General features: G+C 49.3%; 1 protein-coding gene across 2 annotated transcripts in view; it reads right to left on the bottom strand.

Annotated features, from left to right (window-relative positions):
• The window catches only part of Rps6ka2 (ribosomal protein S6 kinase A2), a 279,954-nt gene that overhangs the window by 213,922 nt on the left and 40,801 nt on the right, over window positions 1-25,231 (bottom strand). Inside the window, exons 1-2 of one of the 2 annotated variants that reach the window (XM_028866632.2) lie at window positions 18,840-18,932; window positions 18,688-18,747 (exon numbers count right to left, since the gene is read on the bottom strand). In XM_028866632.2, coding sequence (XP_028722465.1) covers window positions 18,688-18,747; window positions 18,840-18,881 — 102 coding nt within the window. In that variant the 5' untranslated portion in view covers window positions 18,882-18,932. Of the gene's footprint in view, window positions 1-18,687; window positions 18,748-18,839; window positions 18,933-25,231 lie in introns of those variants that run through there. The other variant, XM_028866631.2, reaches the window with a different exon arrangement.

Raw genomic sequence — 25,231 nt, 5'->3', positions numbered from 1 at the left:
ACGTATAGACAATGCTCCTGCCTCAGCTCAGCTCTGCAGGAGGAAACTGCAGAGCAAACAGGCCCTCTTTGTCAGTGGCAGAAACTACCCTGTTCCCGGTGAAGACACTGGAAAACAGCATCAGTATTCTGCCACCTTCCGAAAGCATCAGGGCCAGTTGCCCAGCACACAGTGGGCCTACTCCGCCCCTTTCCCCAGAGGAACATGTGGATCAACCTGCCTTAACCACTGCTGTGAGCTGGGCTCCTAGATAGCCAACGCTTGTTCCCTACACACCGGCAGCAGAAATGCAAGACCAAGGTCAGCAGCTCTTGCTCCTCCTGGCCCTCCCTCGTCGACTTTGCAGCCACATCTCTTCCCTGGGTCTTCAAAGGGCTGTCCCTCTGTGTGTCTGCACCCTAACCCCATGTGGAGAAGAACACCAGCTAGAGAAAATCAGGGCAACATACCAATGACTGCTTTTCTTAATCTCCCAAAGCAATCAGGTTCCGAGGCCCTAGAGTTAGGACCACAGTACAAATTCGAGGCCCAGGTCAGCTTTCTGCAATGGCAGAAGCCCCAGTGAGGCGCTCCATACAGTATTCACTTGGAGAACAAAAGGGAATAGGCTACCCAGAGCTAGCTCTGGCTCTCCCTGACTCAGGCTTTTCACACCGGAAGGGCACTCACAAGCTTGCAAGCTCAGGGTGTCACAGTGTAAAGTGATTCGCCAGCTTTGGAAATTGTGACCCTCCTCCTTACAACTGATGTCAGAGAAAGAAAGGGCACATGCAGAAGAGCCAACCAGTTCCACAGTGAATTGTACCACTGACTCTGCAGGGTAAAGACAGGGTAAGGTGCAGAGCGGACTCCCAGGAACCACACACCCTCCCATCTCGTGCCCTGAGCCAAATCTTATCCTTGGTCTCCACCCCGCAGCCTGCCATATCTGTCCACACACATCCCATTACCTTCTGCCTCTACCTATTTGCCTCCAACCAAGGAGCCACTCAACGAGTGAATATCTGTGCCTTTGAAAACATGTAGGTAGCTGGCCAGGCCAGGGACAGCAACTGCTAAGAGAGTTCAAGGAAAGCCATAAAAAACAGGCACTCAGATTTGACATCTACAGAGCAAGGGGAACACAGCTCCATTAGGGTTGATGGACACTTGTTAAAAACAGTTTGCCTTCTCCTGGGAAAGACATCCCAGTAGAACAGAGGGCAAGATGAATGAGATAAACAGTGCAAAGTCTAAAAGACAAAGATTAGATATGACTTTCTTCCTGTCCAGTCTAAAGGGCATATCACCCATACCTGACATTTATATCTAAAAACCTTCTTCTGAGGATCCCATCAATGCCTCATGTGCCTGACTAGAAATTACGTCAAGTCCATGTTAATGATGTTAAATATGACTTTGTGTCTATGATCTTCAGATAGGGGCCAGTCTGGTGATTGACAGGCACAGCCACAGCCCAGGGCCACCTGCCACTGTGCTAGAAAGTTCATGCTCAACAGAAGTCAGTAGAGCACCGTGGGAGTGCTGGACAGACATACAGACACTTTAAGACCTCGGCAGCAGATAGAAGAACTAGAGACACGTATATGTCTGAAGAAGTAGTTTAGAACACACTGAAAGGGAGACCTCAGTCTTTGAAGAGGGAGAGAGAGGAGAGAGGAAGAAAGAAAACTCCTGTGCATTACATAGCAGAAGCGTAGAGAGATGATAACTTCAAAGGGTGCGCTAACTGAAGGGCTGTTAAGGAGCTCCTCAATATTTAATGAATTCAACCTTATGGTGACAACCAAGGTCATACATGAGGGCAATTCTTGCCAGCAAACATCACTTACTCAAATCCTTTTTTAGAGATAGGAAGACTTAGTCCAGCAGCGTTAACAGATTTCCCTCAAGGGTGGAATGGGGTTCAAACCCAGTTGCGGCCCACTTCGTGTACACTGGTATCTTATACAATTACCCCCATTCCCGATGGTGTCATGTTCATTGCTAATTTCTTAGGGAAAAAAAACTTGAGCTAGAGAGATACACACTCATTTTTCTATGATTTTCCTTTCTTTTGACACAGGATCTTATTCTACAGCCCAGTCTGGCTGTGAATTCAACAGTCCTCCTGCCCCAGCCTCAAGGGGGTATGTATGGCTGCAAGTGTATGCCACCATGCATATGTGAGATGTCCACTCTGGGTAGCCATGGCATATCCTCTACCCTGTGCGTGAGACTTGTGCATACTGCCCCATGATGAACGTGATGTGAGCAGAGGGGCATTCGTGTGCCTAACTCTGCACCCTGCTCTGTTTGCTGTGAACGTTGCAGCCCCTTGAGATGCCACGATTTGTTCTGCAGCTCAGTTGTTGAGAAAGCAAGAGCAGGGTCCTGCCTCCCTGCCTGCTCTACCAAAGACAAGCTCCTCTTTTCTAGGCAGTACCCTAACTTACCCAGGGTGTGGGGCCAGATGTCCTGTGTGTGAGATGAACTCTCCAGGGTGGGCCCCATCCTTCTTGCTCACAGCTGCACTCCTGGACTCCACTAACACCCACCAAGTGGACAAGTGTCCTGGGATGGACTCTGGTGACAGAATCGCAGTCGGCTGTCTATTCTGAACTAAACTTCTTAAAAATAAAATTTTAGTTGTAACTTCAGAAAATTAATATCCATAAAGACCCAACAATATGCCTCTAAGACATGCACAATTTTAGAGGCATATTGTTGTACCACATGCTAAACACAAATGTCTTCAGAAGGGGGGAAAAAAAAAACATCTCTTTGTTGGCCTAGCTCTGCACTGTCTCCCATTATAGTCTACTAAGAACACAATGCTGTGAAAACAAGAACACCACTCAGATGAGCTCAGGGCAGAACCACCCAGAGAGGGGTAACATGCAGCCTGTCTTCACCAAACGTATGTGTTCTGTCCTAACGCGTATGTGAATGGGGTGTGTCATGATAATATAAACCTAACATGCTAACTGTGCAGCTCAGTAGCTACCGAGTCTCTGAAACTGAGCAAATGGATGGTACCGTGGAGACCAGTGATGAGAACAGGCCCCATACACTCTCAAGGGTCAGCAATCAGAGTGACAGGAGAGATCCAGGCCAGACGCCTGCCAACTCAGCCCAAGAACAATGAAAAGCCAGAACCCTCAACCCTCTGCCTTGGCTGGGACTCTGTCCTTGATCTCCTCCCTTGCTGACACGTGCACTCATCAGCTCCCTGCAGAGCCCCAGCATGCCAGAATTCCTGGCTCGGAGTTCACACGGTGCCGTGGCTGTGGGTAATATCTACCCCCATGTCAATGAAATACCAGGAGCTATTCTCGTGTACAGGACTTGATCTTATCTATATGTGCATTTTCCACATTATATGTTTTAGAAGAATCTTGAATAAACAAAACCATCAATTTTTTAAACTGCATGTAAATTTTTTTGGCTTTATGATTACTCAAGAAAGGCAGGCAAACAGAGAAGACATGATCACCTGTGGTGATGTATTGTGTACCCTAATAAAATTTGCCTGAAGATCAGAGGACAGAACAAGCCATTAGATTAAACATAGAGCCAAGCAGTGGTGGCACACACCACTCAGGAGGCAGAGATCTGTCTGGATCTCTGTGAGTTCAAACCCACCCTGGACTACATGAGATCGACTCAGTCTAGGAGAGAAAACAGCCAGGCAGTGGTGGCACACACCTTTAATCCCAGTACTGGGAAGCACACGACTTTAATCCCAGGAAGTGATGGCTGGGTGGAAAAAGGTATATAAGCCATGAGGAGACAGGAACTAAAGGCTTTTCAGCAAAAGTGTTCCTTTCAGCCAGAGGCTTTTTCAGCTCAGGAAGCTCATTCAGCTAGAGGCCTATCAGCTGAGGCCTCTTTAGGCTGAGGACTTGGTAGGGTAAGAGGTGGCTGTCTGTGGCTTGTTCCTTTGTCTCTCTGATCTTTCAGCATTTACCCCAATATCTGGCACCTGGATTTTTTTATTAAAAGACCATTTAGATATACAAATGATAGGATAAAAGGATAGTTTCAATAATCTACCCTTTTATCCTATCGTTTCTGTATAATACATTTCTATATCAATCACCATTGAGGAGAGAGTCTGTTACAGGGACAGTCCATGAAGAAGGGATCTAGGTGTGGGTTCTCTCTTGTCAGTTTGTGTAGGAAGGTAAGCTCCTAAGAAAGCCATTATCTAGGGACTGGCTAGCCCAGAGGACAGCTCCCAAACTCTAATCTCAGAGCATTAGCAGCAGAAACTAGAATGGCTGTAAGTTCAGCGTTCATTCCTAGTCTCAGGCTGCTAGCTGAGCTCTGCTAGACAACATGCTTAGAGCCTTGGATGAGCACTGACTGAATCAGTGTCCAGACCTGAGGTCCAGCTTCACTGTCATCTCGGCTACAGGACCTTGAACAAACAAGCGACTGTAGCACCTCAGAGACCTTGCCTCTTTATCTAGACTCTAGATTACTCTAGATCCCAGAGGAAAGAGGAAAACCTGTGATTCCTGGAATTTCTTCCGTCCCTACATGTCATAAGCACCTCCTGCCACCCGCAGCCTAAGACATTCCTACACCTCAAGGGTCCCAAGGTCAGAGCCTCCAGATTAATGATTGTCTGTCTCATCCTCGAGGCTGTGGTGTCTGATCTGATCTGCCGTGTCTTTCAAGTGGTTTCCAACGGCCCCTAGATAAACCAGACTCTGGAGCAGCTGACTTGGAACCCCCAGGGCTGGTCCCCTGAAGGAGGCTTTTCCCACTGCTGTTTTGGTTGCGATTCAGGTCATGGCACCAAACAGTATTCGGCTGCACTGTACTGAGTGACAGGCCCTTGCAGAGCACACAGTTTGCAGCTTTTTGCGGTGTTCTCTTTCTGAGGCCTCTGGGGATGCTCTCTCGGGGCTCCTGCATGGAAATAGATGTTTGCCTTCTCTCTTGGGGCTTCTTGGCTTGTTCTTCTGTTCTTTGTGTCAACTCTGTCCAGATTGAACTCCTGAGGGAGCTACAAGCACCAGACCCAATCTGCACCTCTCTGTGATCAATCTGCACCCCTCTGCAAGCGATCTGCACCCCTCTGTGATCAATCTACACCCCTCTGCAATCAATCTACACCCTTCTGTGAGTGATCTGCACACCTCTGCAAGCAATCTACACCCTTCTGTGAGTGATCTGCACACCTCTGCAAGCAATCTGTACTCCTCTGCGATCATCTGCACCCCTCTGTGATCTGTACCCTTGTGTGATCATCTGCACCCCTCTATGCCTTTAAACACCCATGGTGAACACCAGTGCAGGCCAAGCGCCAGGGGCATCTTCTCACCTCATCTCAGCAGGTACATGCTTATTCTTTCAGCTCTGTATTGAGTGTGTTTAAGCTTTTCTAAATCTCTGGCCAGAAGATGAGGTATCCAATAAGAAAATAGTGACAGAATCATGATGCTCCTCTAAATCAAAGCGCCTTCCACCCAATAAGACAATGGTCTGCCACCCTTGAGGGTGCAGCAACCTGAAGGCCGAGGTAGGTGAGGAGCCATCATTCATGGGCCTGTCCTGTCCAATGGGCAAACACGCTATCTTCCATACTACACTTCAGTTTTCTTAGTCCCAGAAGTAGATGAAGACAACTTTCATTTACTTCATACATGAACAGTATTATTTTAGGAGTGTCTTTAAAACAAGACATGCATTTATTTTTCATTTGATTTTCATGTGAAAAGATCTATAGATGTAAGGATATCACCCACAGGCCTGCATACAGTCAAGCTTGTGCCCATCCATAAAATTGTGTACCAATTTTATGTGCTGTGTACCAATCCATAAAACTGGAGCCCTTCTCACCCCACGGAGAAATGCTAGACACACTATTGGGAAGACAACTTTTCTTCAAAACAGACTAAGGCTCAAAACTGATATCCTGTGGCTGTGGCTGTGGCTGTGATTTTAAAGTCTCTTTTTGAGACTTTCTACTTTTTTTCTTAATTGAATTTTTTTGAGGCAGGGTCTCAGCTTCAAACTCACTATGTAGCCAAGGATAACTTTTAATTTCGATGCCCCTGCCTTCATCTCCCCACTGGTGGGATTACAGCCGTAAGCCACCACATGTAGCAAGACTTTTCTTTTTTAAAAGGGATGTGGAAGACAGAGTTAGAAGTAATTGCTCAGGTTGGGGATGTAGCCCAGCCAGTGCCATGCTTGACTCTCATGGCCGAAGCCTTTGGTTAAATTCCTAGTACTGAATGAAGCAGACACACACCTGTATCCCTAGCTCTTGGGACATAGAGGCAGAGGATCAGCAGCCTAAGGGAATCCTCGGCTACACAGAGAAGTTTGAGGACAGCCTGGGTTATATGAGCCTCCGTCTCACAAAAATCAATCAATAAAAAGTAATTTCTCTAACAAGTCCCGCAAAAAGACTGGAGCAGTCATCAACCAGCCCCGGGCTGGCTCTGATCTGATGTGGAAAGGACATACATGCGTTTGGTTTTTTAACTTGAAAGTGGACAGATGGATGGGTGTGGCGTGAGAAGTTCCCTGAGTGGGTAGTGTCTTCGTGCTGGGTGAACGACAATGGTGGCTGTGCAGTCACATAAAGCCCCCGATGGTGCCAAGCAGGACAGAGAAAGAGGTCAAGGGAGCATTTTATGTCAGGCATGTTTTACCATATTAACAGCAATTTTTCTTTTTAAAAGAAAAATACAAGTCCACATGATAAACAGTTAAAACCTGCTTAGACGATTATCTTCCCTTGAAACTCTACATTTATTAAGTCTGAATAAGGGCCACCTCTCATCTTCTCCTCCTTCTCCCTCTGCAGGGGCTGAGAACGGCCCCTTGCTCTCAACTGTGAAACTGCACGTGGGGACATCTGATCTGCTTGAACTCCAACTCAAGAGCAAAAAGAATTAGAAACGGATACAGCTGTCAGCATGTGCTGCCTGGAACTTCACATCCAACTACAACCCGCCTCCTGGGCATTACCCACAACTTCCCACCTGGACAGCTCTCTCCCTAACGAAAGGTGGAGGAGTTTCATTCTGCCACGGAAAGTCACTTTTCCTTTCCCGTGGCCCTCGCTGGCAAGCTCTGCTTCCCCGGTGATCCCCAAAGGTGAGGTCCACTTCCGCCCTCTCCATTTCCGTCGTCACGTGCCCCCTTACCTTTCTGAGAAAGAGTCTCTGCAGTCCCCTGTGTGGCAGCCTGATCATCTCTCACTGCCCAGGGCTGCTTCGGTTCCACGGCCACTCGAGCCATTCTGCCTGCCAAGCAGCCGCCTCCTCTTTTATCACCTCCCTCAGCTGTGCCAGCCCGCGCGTCACCCGGCATTAGCGGCAGCCCAGACCATCTCCTTCCCTCCTCCCCTCAGCCCTCCTCAGCAGCCAAGGCCATCAGAGGAGGAGTCCACCTCCTAGGCATCAGCTGGGTGGCTGCAGACAAAACCCAGCTCTGTCGACTCCAGGAGGATGGGAGACAGCCCTCAGCCCCAAGGCACCTCTCTCCTTCTGTGTGCTAAGTGCAGGCTCCCCACACCACTCAGAATCCGCACAGGGTTACTAACGTCTGGCAGAATCCATCAAAGCCAAAGCCCTGAAGGCTTACTGCAATGTCTAAAACTGTCAGAGACCTGGAGTGGCAGCCCTGTGACCCTCCCCAAGCTGACAGCCTCCCTTGGCAGCATGTAAAGAGGCCCCCCATTTCCGCTCTTCTGTGTCCTCTACACAGGTGTCAGCTCTAGCTGAAGGACAGTAAATGACAACAGTAGCTTATGTTTCTAGTTGGGTCCTCCTGTGCACAAGGCTGCGTCACTGTGCTGTTCCCTCATGTGGCACGTGAGCCACAGTGACACACAAAGACATCTGCAGCCTCCTTGTTCTGGGACAGGTTTGGGAAGTAGAGGGAAATGCCTGTTTCTAGAAACTTCTACACTACTCCCAGCAGCTGAAAGGGATGCAAGACATGGAAGAAATGAATTGAAGCTAATGTTCTTATTTTCCTCACAACTGTCTTTGTCTCTGATTATAATTGATCTTCTCTGTGTGTAACAAGGTCTTACTGTAGCCCAAGCTGGCCCGGAACTCACCATTCTTCTGCCTCAGCCCCTAGTACCTGGATCACAGATGTCCATCAATCACACTTGGCCATTCTCTCTCAATCCCCTCTCTCTCTCTCTCTCTCTCTCTCTCTCTCTCTCTCTCTCTCTCTCTCTCTCTCTCTCTCCCTTTTTCTCTCCTCCTCTTCTTCCTCCTTCTCACTCTCCTCCTCCTTTTCATCAATATTAAGAGATTGAAGCTAGGGCCTTGGCTAGGCAAGTACCTACCACTGAGCTACGACTAAACTTTCTTTTCACTTTGGAAACAAGCTCTTGGTAAGTGGTCCAGGCTGGCCTTGCCTCCCAGGAAGATGGATGCTAGACCTGGGCCACCACTCACAGGCCTTTCCTCATTCTTCTCTTCTCTGCTGTCTTACTCTGCTCTAGAAAATCCGGACACAGCTCAATCTTGACTTCTCCCTCTATAAAACCACCAGACAATCAAGAGGAAGTCCTTGCTATCCCTTGCTTCTGGAATGGATCTGCATCCCTCTCCAGAAGTCCTGGGTAAGTCCTGTGCACTGTCTGAGGCAGGAAGGATGTGGCCTGCAGCCTAGCCCTGCCTGTCTCTGTACATGGCCACTGTGCCAGCTATGGTGACATGTGAAGGGAATGGTAAAGTTTCTGCACTGTCCTGTGGGCACATGGCCACTGTGCCAGCTATGGAGACATGTGAAGGGAATAGCAAGCTTCTGCACTGTCCTGTGAGGTATCCCCACTGTTGCAGAGGGCAAAATAAAATGTTTCCCTGGACACTTGGACTCTGTGGCCTTTGTGAACAAGTTTAATTATTTTAATCCACAATGACCAAACTTGATTGGATTTTGACCGAGGTGAGGAAGATCAGGGAACCCCTGGAATTGTTTTAAGTGCATGCAAATAAAAATGCAGAGTTTATTTTCACTGACCACCCTCCCCTGTTCAAGCACTTAGGAAACATAATGTGCAGGGAAACGGTCCCAGCTTTACCCATGTCAATGTCATTCAGGAATGGCTGCTTGGAGACAAAGGTACTTATTGGGGAGCAAACATTTTTCTCAGCTTATCTTGTGCACAGCAAAGAATTAGGTCTCTGAGTTGTTTAGATACCTACATGCAAGGGTGCATGGTCTATTGCCCCAAAGAAGGGATCCTGCAAGGGAAAAGACATGTCTAACAATATGGAAGACAAATTCATCCAGGCTCAGCTGGCCCTCTGCAAACAGACTGAGCTCTAGTCCGCTGTCCTCAGGACTATGAGGGCAGTGCAGGGGAGCCAACACAGCAAAGCTCACAAATCATTCAGCCTGACACGCTGCAGCTGTTGGCCTGGGAGACTAGAACTAAGCCCCTCACTGGAGGTTCTGTCCCGCTTGCCTCTGGATGGCCACAGAGCTGAGTGTGGAGTTGGTATAAAAGAAGAGGACTTGATGGAGGGCTGGACAGCAGGTCCGAATAACCCTGACCTAAAATCATTACATTTTATAATTGTAGTTTGAGCCATCCTAAATGCAATTCCATTCAAACTTCCACAAGAATTAAAAGGCAATTACCCAGGACTTGGTGCCTTTGAAAGTACATTAGCCAGCAGACCAGGGCTTTGATCTCTGGGGAAATGGTGGTCATGTCAGGTTGGAGTGCAGCAACAGAAACCTTTCATTTTTAATGGAATGTAATTGCAGATGCAAGTAAGTTGTAGACAGGATGTTGTCATGGTGACCATGACAAAAACTGCCTTTATTGAATGCCATGGGAGATCGTCATAACAACCTTGGCTTATTCATCTCCAACTGCATGTTTAAAGAAATGATTTTGAGAAGCAGTTCTCTATTTGCTGGTCACGCTTTGAGGAAATGCTGCCATTGCCACGTGGGCACCACTCCAGCAACAGAACCCAGAGGTCACACAGTCACATCCCAAGAAGCCACATCCCGGGCTGTGACAGCACCGCTTCCTGGTCCCCTCCAACAGTCACGAGCTGTGCCTCGAGCACCACGTTTCCATCCACCACAGGCAGCACTGTGCTTACTTATCTTGGACCCACTGAGAACAAGACAATGAGGACCTGATGTCAAGGACGCCGTGCGCCAGGCCCTCCCCATAGTGAACAGGGGTAGAAGTGAAGTGTGTCACCTCTGTGTGGCGCGTAGCTGTACCCAGTGTCAGGACGAAGACACGGGAGCTTGGGGTGGGAGGGTTTCCGGGTGGACAGCTCTCTCTGGGGAGCTGCTGAGGAGAGCCCTGGGCAGTGGCCTGTCGGGGAACCTGCTGACAGGGGGACAGGAAGTCTGTCTGATATGCTAAGACCTGGTGCCTTCTAACAGCAGTCCTTACAGAGCCACACAGCCTGCCTCATCTGGACTAAGGCCCCTGACAGGAGCCTTTAACTGGTAGCACAGAACAGAAACTGAGGGTCGGAGATGTCACCTGCAAAGTGGAAGCGGAGTTCTTTTTCCCACTCTTTTCTTTCTCCGGCCCCACCCATCCCCGTATTCCACTGTATCTAACCTCGAATGCATTTTTATAGCCACTGTTCTTTGGCACCTTAATGGTTTGTCTAATCCTCAGCATCCTCCAGGGGCTCCAAATATGTGTATATGTGCCCTATATCCGTGTCCATAAGTGCATGCCCACCCCCTGCCCTATATCCCTGTCCATAAGTGCATGCCCACCCCTGTGGGAGAGGGAGAGAGCATACAGTGATCCCAATCCTAATTCTTTGTGTGGTCCCCACACACGAGGCAGGCAGAGCTGTGTTGTCAAAAGAGCACAAGTGTGGTGTGGAGTGACCTCCACCTTCACAGAAGAACTAGTCTAGAATCACTGGAGGCCATCTCCAGAAGGCCTCCAGGTAAGTTCCCACCATAGCCCCGTCATTCCAGCCTCTGAGGATGCTCTGGGTCTCCAGGAAAAGCCCACCCAGCTCTACTGACAGGAGAGTCGGCAGTTCTGTGGAGGAAGGGCATAACTCCCCAGTCTGGCTCTCCTGGAAATGCCTTCACCTCTGTCCACGCTGGCTGCAGATGGAGAAACAGTTACAACAGGAACCTGGGCCAGCAGGACATGTGGAATGGAGTGGCTATTACAACATCTGGGTAGACTCAGTGGCCACGGCCACTTTCCACAGCTGGAGAGAGGCTATCGCGTGGCTATGGACTATATACGAGTATGACGTCATGCATAAAGCTGTTCAGAAGGGGGTCTGGAGATGGCTCCGTCAGGAAATGCTTGCTGCGCATGGGGATCTAAGTGCAGATGTGCTCCCAATCATAAAATCTGGCCACAGCTGCATGCATATATAACCTCAGCACAGGGTAGGGGTGGAAGTGGAGGGTCAGGTGGCTCCCCAGAGTTCACTGACCAGTCAGTTCAGATGAATTGATGAACTCTGGGTTCATCAGTGAAAGCCCTTTCCTCAAAAAGGAAGTTGGAGAGCAATAGAGGAAGACACTCAACACCTACCTCTGGTTTCCACACGCATATAACACACATACACACCCACAGGAGCACATACTTAACCCCCACCTACCCACATGCACACATAAATTATTTAGAAGGACTACAGTTTGGATCTTAAATGTCCTTCAGAGGTGCATGTGTTGATGAGTTGGTACCTACCCCAAAGCACTACTGGAGCCCTTAAGAGGTATGGCCTAGAAGGAAGTCTTGGGATCATTTGTAGCATCGTTGGAAGGATGTAGGATACTGGTCTCTTATCCTCTTTTATTTTGCTTCCCCGCCATGAGGTAAGCAATTTGCCACACCATACCTTCAGAATGTCACAAGGAGCCCTTCCCCGAGACCCAGAAGCAGCAGATCTGCCCAGTGAGGAATGGGAAACTCTGCAAGTGTAAGACAAATAACCCTTCCCTCTTTATAACCTGCTGTTTCGGGTATGCTGGATGGTGGAGCCATGGCACAGACGTATTGGGTTCATATAGCTCTTCTCAGTGCTTGAATACCAAAGATAAAACTCGTGGGACATAGGTCTTGATTTGCTGTTACTATTACTTCAAGCAGGGACCTTAAATGTTGGGGACCCACTCCTTCAGAGTTCCAGAAGCAAATCAGGGTGGTGGGAAGATTCACACTTCTTGCCTCACGGTTTCTGTTCCGGGTTTAGCAGAGTCTTGTTAGGTGGCATTTGCTCAGCGTTGAGCGTGCAAGGCCAAGAGCAATGTTAAATTCCTTCTCAGTTCTCGGACAGACACATGGAGAAAAGTTAAATGCTATTTATTTTCCCAAAATGGATTGCAGGAGTTTATCTTGGATTCCAGTGAATATCTACATGACAGTATCATGTTCAGAGTGAAGACACTGAGCCCAGACCATGTGGTTCAAATTCCAACCCATACCCTGGCTCTGGGGACACTGGCATCCATGACTACTGTGTGTGGCAATGACTGAGTAACAAGTTCATACTCCTAAGGTTTAGAAATGGAGCAATTCAAGACTGTGGAAATGTATCCGTGTGCAAAATGCTCGCTATGAAAGTGTGAGGATACGCATTCAAATCCCCCACACCCACATAAAGCCAGGCATCTGTCTGCAATTCCAGCTCCCACATGACAGGCAAGGCAGAGACAGGAGAATCCCCGGAAGCCTGCCGGCCAGCTGGTCTTGTATTTACAGCAATGAACAATGTGGAAACCCTACTTCAAACAAGATTGCCTTCTGACCTACACACACACACCACAGCACACAGGCACACACACACACACACACACACACACACACACACACACACACACAGAGAGAGAGAGAGAGAGAGAGAGAGAGAGAGAGAGAGAGAGAGAATAATAAATTTAACAAATCTAGCAAAGCAATCTGTAGATGAAAACAGCCAGGCTCAAGAGAAGAGAATCTTGCAGGGGGTTGTAGGACTGACAGAGCTCGAGCGTCCAGTTTGGCCAGCACCCTGCCTGCTCCCTGTGTACCAAGGGCATTGAGGAAAGGCCCGTGCATACCATGAGGTATCCACAGAAGACTTAGCCACCGCCTTGGCGAGTCCAGGATAAACCAGGTCAAGACTGTGGTGACACTAACTACAAGAGGAGCAGATGCCCTCTCATCCCGACAACGTTCCAAGGAATCCTATGTGGACGTTTAAAAACATGTGTTTGTTTATTGTTTCATGTGTACGTAAGTCTATACACCATGTGCATGCCTGGTGCCCACAGAGGGCATCAGATCCCCTGCGACTAGAGTTACAAACCGTTGTGAGCTCCACATGGGTGCTGGGAATCAAACCCTGGAGCCCTTGCCACCTTCCAAAGTTCCCGAACATGAAGTGACAGCATGTACACCACCTGTTCAGTGGTTCCCTGGACTTTAAGCCTTCTCTAGATGACACATGATACGTGTGTTGTGTACACAACTGGTACACTGGTTAGCGGAGGCTAGACCAGGGCCTGTGTATATTGCACACAGAAATTTTTTGATCCCAGACTGGTTGGGCCTGTGGGTGAGGAGCACAATACTGCCGGGTCCCAACGCTTTGGAAGGCGGCTACAGAGTCCTTCTGCTTGGGTTCTCACTGCGTGGGAAGAGATGACAGGAAACGTTTGCGAGTGCAGAAAGGTGAGGTCTGCCAGGCCCTCAATGCCCTTCGTACACAGGGAGCATGGCTGCCCCCACTTGGAGGGCTTTGAGTTGGCTGGTGTGGGAAGGTGTGATGATTCCTTTCGGAGGGAAAGGTAAGCGACCGCTTGCACAGGGGCATGGAAAAGCCTCGGGCAGCTTGCTCCCCGGCCGCTCCTTCCGCTGGGTGCCGTGTGAAACCGAGGTCCCCACTGCTCCCCGCAGAGCTCACAGGCAGGACAAGGCACATAGCACGTGGGGCTCAGGCCGGCCTGAAGTCACGACAGGGCGGCCCCTCTAACTTTGAGAGACTTCTAAAAGATAATCCTAATCCCTCTGACCTTCGTCTCTTGAAGCTGTGTTAGGAAGTTCTGGTGTAAGCAGAGCGGAGGCTGTGAGATGCCAGGCTGGCATTTAGAACTGAGAATCCAAAGAGCCTCCCACTCTCTCAGGCGTGAGGCTGGTCCGGCACTTGGGTGCAGGACTCGGAGCCCTGGAAGCTCTTAGTAGTTGTCATGAAGGAAGGGAAGCGCCAGGCACTCCCAGAAAGCCTGTCTCCTTCCGTCTGGAGACCATCACTGCACCCCACCTTTGACCCTGTCCAGGGTCACCAGGGCTGTACTTGTGGTGCAGAAATTCATTCCAAGGTAAATTACAGGTCCCAGCATACCCTTCCCTGGGGTGGCTGAGGTGGGGGGACCCATCACATCTGTAATGCATGGTGGACATTTGTCCTCTTCACAGATCAAACGCTTCCTCTGGTGTCTGAGCAGAGGCCACCTCCAGATGGCGACATTACCTGAGCTGCCAGGGTGACTCAACTGCTACCAAATCCAGACACAACCAGAAAGGGAAATGCGTACGGCGCCATCACTCCAGGGGTGTCCTGTTATCTTCAAAATTTAGGGTAGCTCAGCCTTAGCTAATTCAAAAATATATACAAAATTGCTATGCCTGTGGTACAAACTTCTTTGGAAATTATAGAAAGTATGAAAAAAATTTTCCTGCGATGTTAAAACTTAGTGGAGAACTTTGGGCCTATTTGAGGCGCTCTCTCTCTCTCTCTCTCTCTCTCTCTCTCTCTCTCTCTCTCTCTCTCTCTCTCTCTCTCTCTCTCTCCCCGCACTCTCTCTCTCTCTCTGGGGGGCGGGTATTTTTCTCCAGGCATTTCTTTCAAATTCTGTATGTTGTCTGTTGGGAGTTGGGAAGTGGGGTAGAGGTATTATGATAAATTTTTCTTGAAGTTAATGCTTGGTTTAATCAATACCTAGCCCAAAGGAAATTGAAACTTGCTAACTTGCTCAGGATTTCCACGACTCTAGATACACCTCTGAGCAGTCGCTGCTGAAGGATGGCACTAAGAAAGTCTAATGATTAGATACATTGAACAAAACACACAAGCGCCACATTGTTTCCGTGTTCCTGTTGATTGCAGGTCCCCTGGGGGGAAGCTCCCTGCCTTACCTCCTTCCCAGAACCTCCCTTAGTTCCCCACTATCTCTCAAGTGCCAGCGCCTGCCCCGTGCCCCCCCACCCCCCCCACCCCAAAGCGCTAACATATAGTCACTGTGGAATCGGACAAAAGGCTCCTTAGTTGGGGTTGCCCTGGCCAGGGGCTTTGCGGGAACAGCCAGTTCTGTGGTAGGATCTTTGGTCTCAAAAACCACACTAAAACACAGACATTTATTCCTTACACTTAAGCCATTTTCAGATGTCACTCCACACAGCCAGCTTCTCGAGAAGCAAAACACAGTTGTGATACTGATTCCTGTACTTCAAGGCTGAGGCCAGGAATGATACAAGGAAAAGAAAAAACAGTGTGTCTCTCACGACAGGGTCAGGTGGATGTTGGGTAGAAGACTAAAGACCTGTTAGGGGAGAGGCAGAGCAGCACGGGTTCTGAATTCTAATCTGAAAACTAATTCTGTCACTCAGATGGGGCTGCCTCCAGCCAGCAAGCCCCGAAGGCGGGCAGGGTGAACATCTGCCTGGTGTTTATGGAGTGTGCCCGTGTTCAAAGCTGTCAGCACGTTGCAGCTCTCTGCATTTGAGACATCTAATTATTTCATGTATCAAAGCAGTTGGCGGACACTAGATCATTACACAAATGACTAAGAACCAAAACCAGCACACGTACGTGTCCGGATGCTGGGCAGGCCGCTGACAAGCCTGTGCCCAGGGTCATCAAGAACCTCGTGTTCCTTCTCTGGGAGCCAACTTCGTTATTTTTATTCTTTACCCAACCATATCTGCAAAACTGCATCTTTGGCCTCTGTTGTTGGGTGACAGTGACCAAGAGTGGTCGGCCACGCTCCTGTGACCTCATTTCCTGTCTGACAGGAGAATACTACATTTCCTCTGTCGGGATCGACAGACTCGGTAGATGAAGGAAGAGTCCTCTCTGTGGAGCAGTGCCGTGGGATAGAAAGACGGGAAGGAAGGAAGCAGCGTGGCCCTCAGCAGGTGGCAGGACCCCACTCTGCTCCCTGCACAGACACAACACCCCTCCCAGGCATCTTTATCTCCTTTGTTTCTTTTCTCAAGTTCCTTTTTATTATAGCCAAAGAAATAAATAGTAAAGTCACAATGGCGGAGAAATTAAATCAAGCCATTTGCAGGTCTTAGAAAATACACAAACAACTTAATGTAACAACTATCATTCCATCAGCCACCTTCTGTCCAGGATGCTCTGAGTAAGGACTGACTGCCAGGGGGTCCCCACTCACCCCTACCTTCTGTCCAGGATGCTCTGAGTAAGGACTGACTGCCAGGGGGTCCCCACTCACCCCAAAGCCGCCGAGTGCCTGTCAGGCTCTCTATCTCCGAACTCCACCCTGAGCTGGATCTGTTTTTACCCTGAACATCAGGGGTGCCTGGTAGCTTTAATCAGGACATTTCTGGAAGTATGGCTAGGCCCATTTGAGGGTTAATGGGAGCAGAGGAGCCTTGCCAAGCTTCAGGCTCTCCTGTTCCTTGACCTGGGATGTTATCTGGAGGCATTGTCTTGATGGAAACCGCAGAGTTCCTGGACAGTCTCCAATTCTAGCCACTGTCTTATGGATGACACCTCATAAGAAACCATTGGTTTCTGCAGAAATGACTCACCAACAGTAACCCCTCACCCCGCCCCGCCATGGCTCCTAAATCTACTCCCCCTAATAAACACACCTAATTTAGTCTCTTGACCTATTCCCCCCCCTATCTCCCCTTTCCTTGAGATAGCCCTGGCAGGCCTGATATTTGTTATGTAGACCAGGACAGCCTCAAATATACAGAAGTCTTACTCTCTCTTCTCTATGCTCTAAGGTTACAAGTGTGGCGTGTGTTACTATAACTGGAGCCCTACATTCATTTCTACAGCCAAGAACAAAGGAACCACTCAGCATTGAAACCTCTTCTCACAGGTATGACGAGGCTAAGAGTGGATTGTGAGAATAGACACAATAATAATAAAAGCAAGGAACAGCTGCTTGCACCCATGTGCAGACAGGAGAAAGTAAAGTTTCCTAGGAACTCCCAGTTGCAGCCTAGCTGCCTCCTCCGAAGGGGTGGAAGAGAGAGATTCCCTGGCCTGATGCAGAAGTCCTCCGTCCACCTCTACAAAACACATTGTCCCCTGAGTTCATTTAAACTAGGGTGCCCTTCAGAACAGCATTCTGACATCCCTCTTACCTTAGGCAAAAACAGCCGAGGCACCGAGACACGACAAGGCCGGCACCAGGTGTCCCACGGCAGGCGACGCCACCAACATGAGTCTTACGCGGAAGAACACGGAAGCCCAACTCAGTGAGAGAACCAGGTCAAGGATGAGACTCTCTTATCAGACCCGTTCTCATTGTCGGGCTATCAGGAAGGCTAGTGAAGAGCACCACAGTCTGGGAACACGAGACGGGGGAGGAGACGAGCAAGCCTGTGCCTTGTGTTGCTCGACATGCAGTAAGTGGGCGCCAGGGACCCTCCTCTATCCTCAGGGACCGCCGCTGCCCTTGCTCCCCCCCCCATCACTTTCTGTGAACAGAGGGAAATCCTAGTGTATGGGCCACCTGCACCCCGACCCTTGAGCACTACAGTATTTATTTACTTATTATTTATTTATCATGTATACAGTGTTCTGCCTGCATGCATGTCTGTACACCAGAAGAGAGCACCAGATTCCATTGCAGATGGTTGTGAGCCACATTGTGGTTGCTGGGAATTGAACTCAGGACCTCTGGAAGAGCTGCCAGTGCTCCTAACCTCTGAGCCATCTCTCCAGCCCACATCATACTGCAGTATTTTTCTTTTCCTTTCCAGACTTCTTACTCTTTTCCATTCTTTGATGGTGATTGTTATTATTATTATCATTATTACTTATTTTTTGCTTTAAGAAAGCTGCCAAGCCCTCCAGAAAGATTGGGAGAGTTTTTGTTCAACATCGACGCCATTAATGTAAGTTAACATCACCCAGCCAAACACCACCTGGCTGGACTCTAGCCCCTCCTCCCACAGGAGAAGCTCTACTGTATCATGGGAGCCAGACATCGAGAACTAACATAAAGACATTTTAGAAACTTTCTTATTTGCAATGTTATTAAAAGCGAACAGCCATTTGAAAAACGAGAAAGCCATCTCCATCTAAAGATGATCCTCTTAGGCCTCGCTCTCAAAGAGCTGCTACTAGGACCCTGATTTACCCAAGGACAGAGTCAAGAGCCGGCAGGCACCAACAGCGCCTAGCTGTCTTAAAGGGGTATCTCACGTGAAGTAATGTTTTTTTTCTGATGACCCTACAAGCAGGCCCATTAGCCGGGTGCTGTTCCGGTTCGGCACACAAGGCAGACCCCTGCTGTTCAGAGACTTTATTGCACAACCTACTGCATTTGCATTTCCACTGGAATGTCAGCAGTTCTCATTTTATACTTTCGCCTTCCAAAGAGCACGTCCCAGTGTGCTTCATTAGACGCCAGCAGAGTAAAACAAGCAAGGAAATCGAGAAAGCCTTCACGTTGGTCATTTTCCCAAGAGCCTACCACATCAGCAAAAGGAAGTGACTGCGTGAGTCATCTTACCTCCGTGGACGACGACGAGGCTGGCTGTGTCTCAGCTGAGGGGGTCGTGTCACCTTTGACCTGAGGAAGCAGAGTCGGGGAAGGAATATGGGTAAGTCTGTCTGTCCACAGCACATGCTCTCTGCAGCCCTCACCTACCCGTGGGTACCCACCAAGACTGCCCGCCTCTTGCTTCTGAACATGAACCTCCACATGGCCTCAGGTGCCTTGAGGAGCTTCTGTTGGTGGCCAGGAGCTCTGAGAGAAGACCCACAGAGGGGAACTGGCAGCCTTTGTGCAACTTTTCAAACTCTGCCAGAGGAAGTGGTGATGTTCCCATCCTGGGCCTCAGAACCCAACCGAAAACAGTCACTACCTTCAGCTGTAGGTCGGGCTGTCCTGCAGCAAATGGAACCCACAAATCTAACTGTAATGTGTAGCACACACGTAGTTAAAATCCCAGTCACACTTAACCACGGATGCTTGAACCCGAGGCTGTGTTCAGCCAGGAGCCTGACCTTCCAAACCCATCATTTTGGCCGCAATGATTTAAAGTTTGGAGATTTGCTTGACAATGTTCCCTTAGGGGCTTGAGGACAGAGGCCGCGTCTGTTCCCATCTCTGCATGTCTGAGGAACACATTTTTCAGGCCTGTGGGGTGGCTCAAAATGTAAAGGCACTGGCCACAAAGCCTGATGACCTGAGTTCAATCCTGGGGACCCACGTGGTAGGTGGAGAGAACCGATTTCCTCATTCCTTGAGTTGTCCTCTGACCCCACACACATGCACCATGGTGTGTATATGTACACACACATACACACACACACACACACACACACACTATTCTCAACTATTTACACTTCTGCTGTCTTAGTTGCTTATTTAAGAGTCGACAAAGGAGTGTAACTCTAGGGGTATCCTTCCTGTTATTTTTAGCATTGGCTTTGTCAATCAAGTCCCGTTGTGGTGGCTATTCTGGGTGCCAAACTGTGGTTTTGAATGTTCACATGTCTGTTCCAATATTCTATTTGAAGTAACTTCCAACTCTATAATTTCTAGTTGCTTTTTCCAATAAGAATTTTTATTTGTTTAAAATATAGTTGTATCATTTCCCCTTTCCTTTTTCTCCATCCAACACCTCTACACATGCACCATGACACACAAGTGTACACACACACACATATACACACACACACACACACACACACAAATAAATATCGTTTTAAAAAGAGAATGCTTGCCGGGCGGTGGTAGCGCATGCCTTTAATCCCAGCACTCGGGAGGCAGAGCCAGGCGGATCTCTGTGAGTTCGAGGCCAGCCTGGGCTACCAAGTGAGTCCCAGGAAAGGCACAAAGCTACACAGAGAAACCCTGTCTCGAAAAACCAAAAAAAAAAAAAAAAAAAAAAAAGAAAAAGAAAAAAAAAGAGAACGCTCATCTTGGGTTTCCCCTCCATGCTGTCCTCTATCCTCCACCCTCTTGCCCTTGGCTCACGTTCACTAACGAGTAAGAGATGAGGAGAAGCCAAAATTCAAGTCTGTGTCTTTGCTTCTCAACAACAGCTGTGGTCCAGCCGCCATGGAGAGCCAGAACTGGCAACTACCCCAACGAGGTCAAGGGGCTTTGCTGTGCCCCTGCTGCCCTGACGGCCCTGGGTTGTCATAGCTACCATGATGCAAACCTTTGGGTGTGGAGAGAGCCCCGCACCTGACCCTTAGCTCAGCATGTCTTTCAACAGGACCCGCAGGAGGCTGGGAGTCTCATACTAGGAACCTTGCAACCACCTCCCAGCCCAGATAATAGGACCCTCTGGGGACAGACCCCAGCTATCTTTCAGGTGAGTGTGTGTGAGAGTCACTGCCTGGTATGTCCCCAGCTAGACAGTGATGGTTGAACCGTATGGACACAGTCTCTAAGGCTCACTTCCTTACTGGACCTTCAGCTTTTGTACCAGTTTCCATGGTACTGGCATGCACAGAGGACAACTTTAAGGTCAATCCAGCTCTTTCTCCCTCTGTGGCCAATGGGGTCTTTCTTTCCATGGGACATTAATTCCATCTAATCCAGATGTGCATGGCCTTCTCCATCGCTACCCTTCCTCCTAGAGATCATATGGCCCAGGCCTGGCCACACCTCTGCTACCTTTGCTGAGAGCCCAAGTGTGGGCATGTGCTTGTGTTTTTTGTTTTTTGTTTGCTCAGGAAATGCCCACCAGAGAAGGAAGCATGGATGGTGAGACACCCAGACCCACTGACACCCTGGGATGTTTGGTTCCCATCTGAGAGAAACCATTACTGTTCATTTATAGACTCTGACAAATCACTACTAAGCTTGACTTAGTTCCTATAACTTTAACACCTAAGGACATCTAATGATCAATACACTGACTGGCAGATGCCTCATCATATGGAGCATGCCATGACACTGTTTTCACACCTCACTCTATCCATGAACAACCCACCAAGCAACGGCCTGGTCCTGGGCATGTTCCAGGCACCAACAAATTCCTTGGACTACACATGGTCTGTTCAGTGCCCCTGAAGACATAAGCTGCTAAGTTTTGCCCATTTTCTTATTTAGAACTTGGGAACTTCTGCCTCTTCTCACCTCCAGAGCACTGTAATAAATATTTAGAATAATCATGAACCAAACTCAGAAGTGCTCAGGGATCAGTGATCTTCCCATAATACTGCAGTCACATCATCCTTTCCAACCCTTGAGACTCAGTTCTCATAACTGCCCCTCTGCTACCCTCTGGACCTCTTAATGAGTCCATATGCTTCTCCTTCCTGAGTCAGGCCTGGGTGGGCTTTTGCTCCAAATGCCCTCTCTCCCGCCCTCCTGCCTACCCAGGAGTGAGTGGAGAAGACAGATCCCACCTCCCCTGTGGAGCCTCTGTGATGGAGCAGGTGGAAAGGAGATAGAAAGGGGACTGGGGAACAGTCTAAAAGGATGCCTGTGTGACCAGCCTGGGCAGCACACAGTTTAGCTCTCACACGGCCTGGGGTTTCTGGGTTGGAGACAACGCTATCTTTAATCCTCCAGGTTCTTCCAATGTGGCCCTTTAAGAGAGGCTAGGGATGAAGAGGGCCTGCTCTGTCGATGATGGTGTGACCTGCAGACCTTGTGTACACCTCTGCACAGCCACACTAGAGAGCAGCGGGGAGAACCAATGCGCATGCTACTTTCTAAAACTTTTAAAATTAGTTTCTCTATATTTTATATTAGTGCATACGTGTGCATGTGTGCATGCGTGTGTGTGTGTGTGCGCGCGCGCGCGCGCGTGCGTGCGTGTGTGTGTGTGTGTGTGTGTGTGTGTGTGTATATACACATGAGTGAGGGTGCTTGTCACCAAACCTGATGCCTTGCTCAATCCCTTGACCCACATAGAGGAAGGAGAGGACCAACTCCCACAAGTGGTCCTCTTAGCTCCACACCCATGTGGTATGTCATCTTCTAAATGAAGTCAGCACACAGGAGTCCAGAAAAGCCCATCCCTTTGGGTGGTGACTTGCTCAGGCCCAGTTGCTGCTCACATCACAGCCGGGCACCATGCCGATGGCTGTGGTCCTGGAGGAGCGTTGGTTCTCACGACATCACACCCACTCCCAAGGTCATGCTTCGAAGGGCACTTGCCAACCAGGGTTCATTTCCGGGCCTTGGGTAAGCCACTCCACTGCTCAGCCTCAACTTCCCCATTTATACAGTCAAGGTGAAGAGACCCTGCCACACATAAGAGTGTGGTGAGAAACATGTGCCAAAAGATGCTGGCGCTGCTAAAGACATGGGGAACGTGGAGATGTGCCCCAGAGAGGGACCACAGACCCTTTGGGGGGCCATTCAAGCAGGCTGAAGGACCTGGGTCTATCTATACCTGGCACCACCTAAATTCTGTTTCCTATAAAGAGTTGGGTCTTTTTTTTTTAAAGTCATTTAGGGGCTGAGGGAATGGCTCGGTGAGAAGAATCACTTACTATGCAAGGCTGGGGACCTGAGTTCAAATCCCCACAACCACATAAAAACTGAACACATGGCACAAATGTCTGCAACACCAGCAGTCCTACGGAGAGATGGAGGTAGAGGTGGAAACTCTGGACGACCCTGGTCCAGCCAGCAGAGTACTTCCACATACTAGAAAACAACAAATAAACCAAGTCTCAAGCAAAGGAGGTGAGGGACCAACACCCAAGACTGTCCTCTGACTTCTACACCCACACCATGCATGGTACACACAGGCTGCATTCACATGCACAACATATATACACATAGTAAACGTACTACATACATATCATAGACACATATCACACATGTGTGTGTGCGCGCGCGCGTGCGTGCGTGTGTGTACACACACACACACATACACACACACACACACACACACACACACACACACACAGTTGGAGGTTCTTGAGCCCTTCAGCTTTCAAATGTCTTACAAGTGAATACTCATCCTGTACCACTAGATGTCAGCAGAGGATGCACTGAGAAGCTCCAGACAGCCACCTGTTGAACCCTGGAGATCCTTGAGAAAAATCAAAAGCAGGTGGTTTGTAGCCAAGCACTTGAGAAATCCAGTTTCTGGAGAACTGGAATAGTGCTCATGGTGGTTTGGGGTTTCTGACAATCTCACCATGCAGCCCAGCCTGGCCTAGCACCACGTGCTCTCAGAGCCTCCACACCACTTCTCAGATCATCTGTGGGCACTCCTTTCTTCCATCATGAGAGGCATGTAAAGAGTGGGCCACACTGTGGAACCTCAGAAAGTTACAGCTACTGACTGAGAATGCCTGCATCCACTGGGAACAGAACAGACGGCACACAGAGCAAGCCTTCCAGACATAGAACATCTGCTGAGGCAGGGGACTGAAGATGTGTGTGCTCCTGCTGTGCCTTGCAGCCGAGACTTTATCAGCCACCTCGAGGACACGCAGGAAATGACCTTGCTTCATAGCCACACAGGACCTGAAATACATCCTGAGGTCACTGGGACTTCTGGGGAAATCTTTTATCTAATGACAGTTGAACATTCAAAACAGTGGGTCCCGTAATAGACATGTGGCTTTTAAACACTTTTCTGGAGCAATGTGCAAGCTCAATAGCGATTTCTTGCAGACTTGGGCTGCTGAAGAATCCCACGTGTGGAGCACCCAAGAGCTGGCCAACACCTGTCTGAGAGGCCAGAAGCTCCAGAACAGGCACACAGAAATAGTCAGGGTTTCCGTGCTGAAAATAAAACTTTTCGGGGAGACCACTCGGACCTCATCCAGGACTCTGAGAAATCTGGTGTCCCCAGTGTGCCAAAGCCCAGAGAAATGACAAAGAAATGTGGGTATGGCTTTCCCAGCACTGAAGTGTCACTGAGAGCTGAGAAACTGGATGTCACACATTTCACCAACACTCCTGGCCAAGGAAGGGACTGCCACACTTCCCCAGAAGCTCATGGTAGAAATCAGCAGAGCATCTCAGAGCCTGAACGAGCATCACTGAGCAGGCCAAAGAGATGCAGAAACAGGGCATGGTGACTGGCTTGGGGTTCTACAGGAGGCACTGTGCACAAAGAGGCAGAGGCACCAGGACACAAGCCCTGAGCCCCACATCAGAAGGAGGATCTGCAGTCCTCGCCCGCTAGACAGGCTGGAGAGGAGCAGAGACATGGGGGGGGGGCGGGCTGGAGAGGAGCAGAGACATGGAGGAGGGCGGTGGCGGGGAGGGAATACGCAGCCATTTATCGGAGAGGAGTGATTTCCAAGGAGTGGAGGGACCACTGAGCAGTCAGAGAACACCACAGGCACAGGGAAGCTTGGGACCAGAGCAGGGACCGTGCGGCTTTGCCTGCCCAGTCAAATGAGAGTTGGAACTGATGGCCTCCCACAGTGGGAACAGAGTGGAGGCTAATTTGGGCCTTACGGATGGCAGTCGGAGACCCCCTTTCACACCTGGCTCTGGCTCATGAGAGGCGAGTGCAGAAAGAACCACCGGGAGGCTCTCTACCCACAGCAGGGGCCACCAGAAACCCCAGGGCCCACGGACGCCTGCTTAGAGGGTGAAGGAAGGTAAGCAAAGTGAGAGGTAAGTCCAGCGTGAGGAGCGGGCCAAGCGAGGGCCGCGTCCATAGACGGACTGCGGCTGCACGGAGAGTTTCCACGTCTGCCATCTTCAGGGTTAGGATTTTGTGTCCATTTTGTTCATGAGGTGGATGTCCCATCTCAACATAACATTGATCATTTTAAAGCAAACCGTTGGGTTGGAAGCATAACAAACTCAGGGGTAGAGCACCAGCCCAGAACACGTGAGGCCCCAGCAATATCTCCAATGACTCAACCTTGTGTCAAGTTGACATAAACTGGCCAGTGCAGATGTGATTAACATTTAAATCAGTAGTGCTGAGTATTGAAATTGACCTTCCATAGTGTAAGGCTTCATCTAACCAGCCAAAGACTTCAAAAGGTAGACCTCCGCAAGGTAAGAAACCTGCCTCCAGACAGCCTTTGAGCTTAAAACATTGACTCCCTCTAGAAGAATTTTCAGTCTGGGCTCGGCCCTATAGATTTTTGACTTGTGTTAA

This window comes from Peromyscus leucopus, chromosome 8a, assembly GCF_004664715.2.
Source record: "Peromyscus leucopus breed LL Stock chromosome 8a, UCI_PerLeu_2.1, whole genome shotgun sequence".
NCBI lineage: Eukaryota > Metazoa > Chordata > Mammalia > Rodentia > Cricetidae > Peromyscus > Peromyscus leucopus.
The sequence above is the reverse complement of the archived record's forward strand: the minus strand, read 5'-3'. Positions and strand labels throughout refer to the sequence as shown.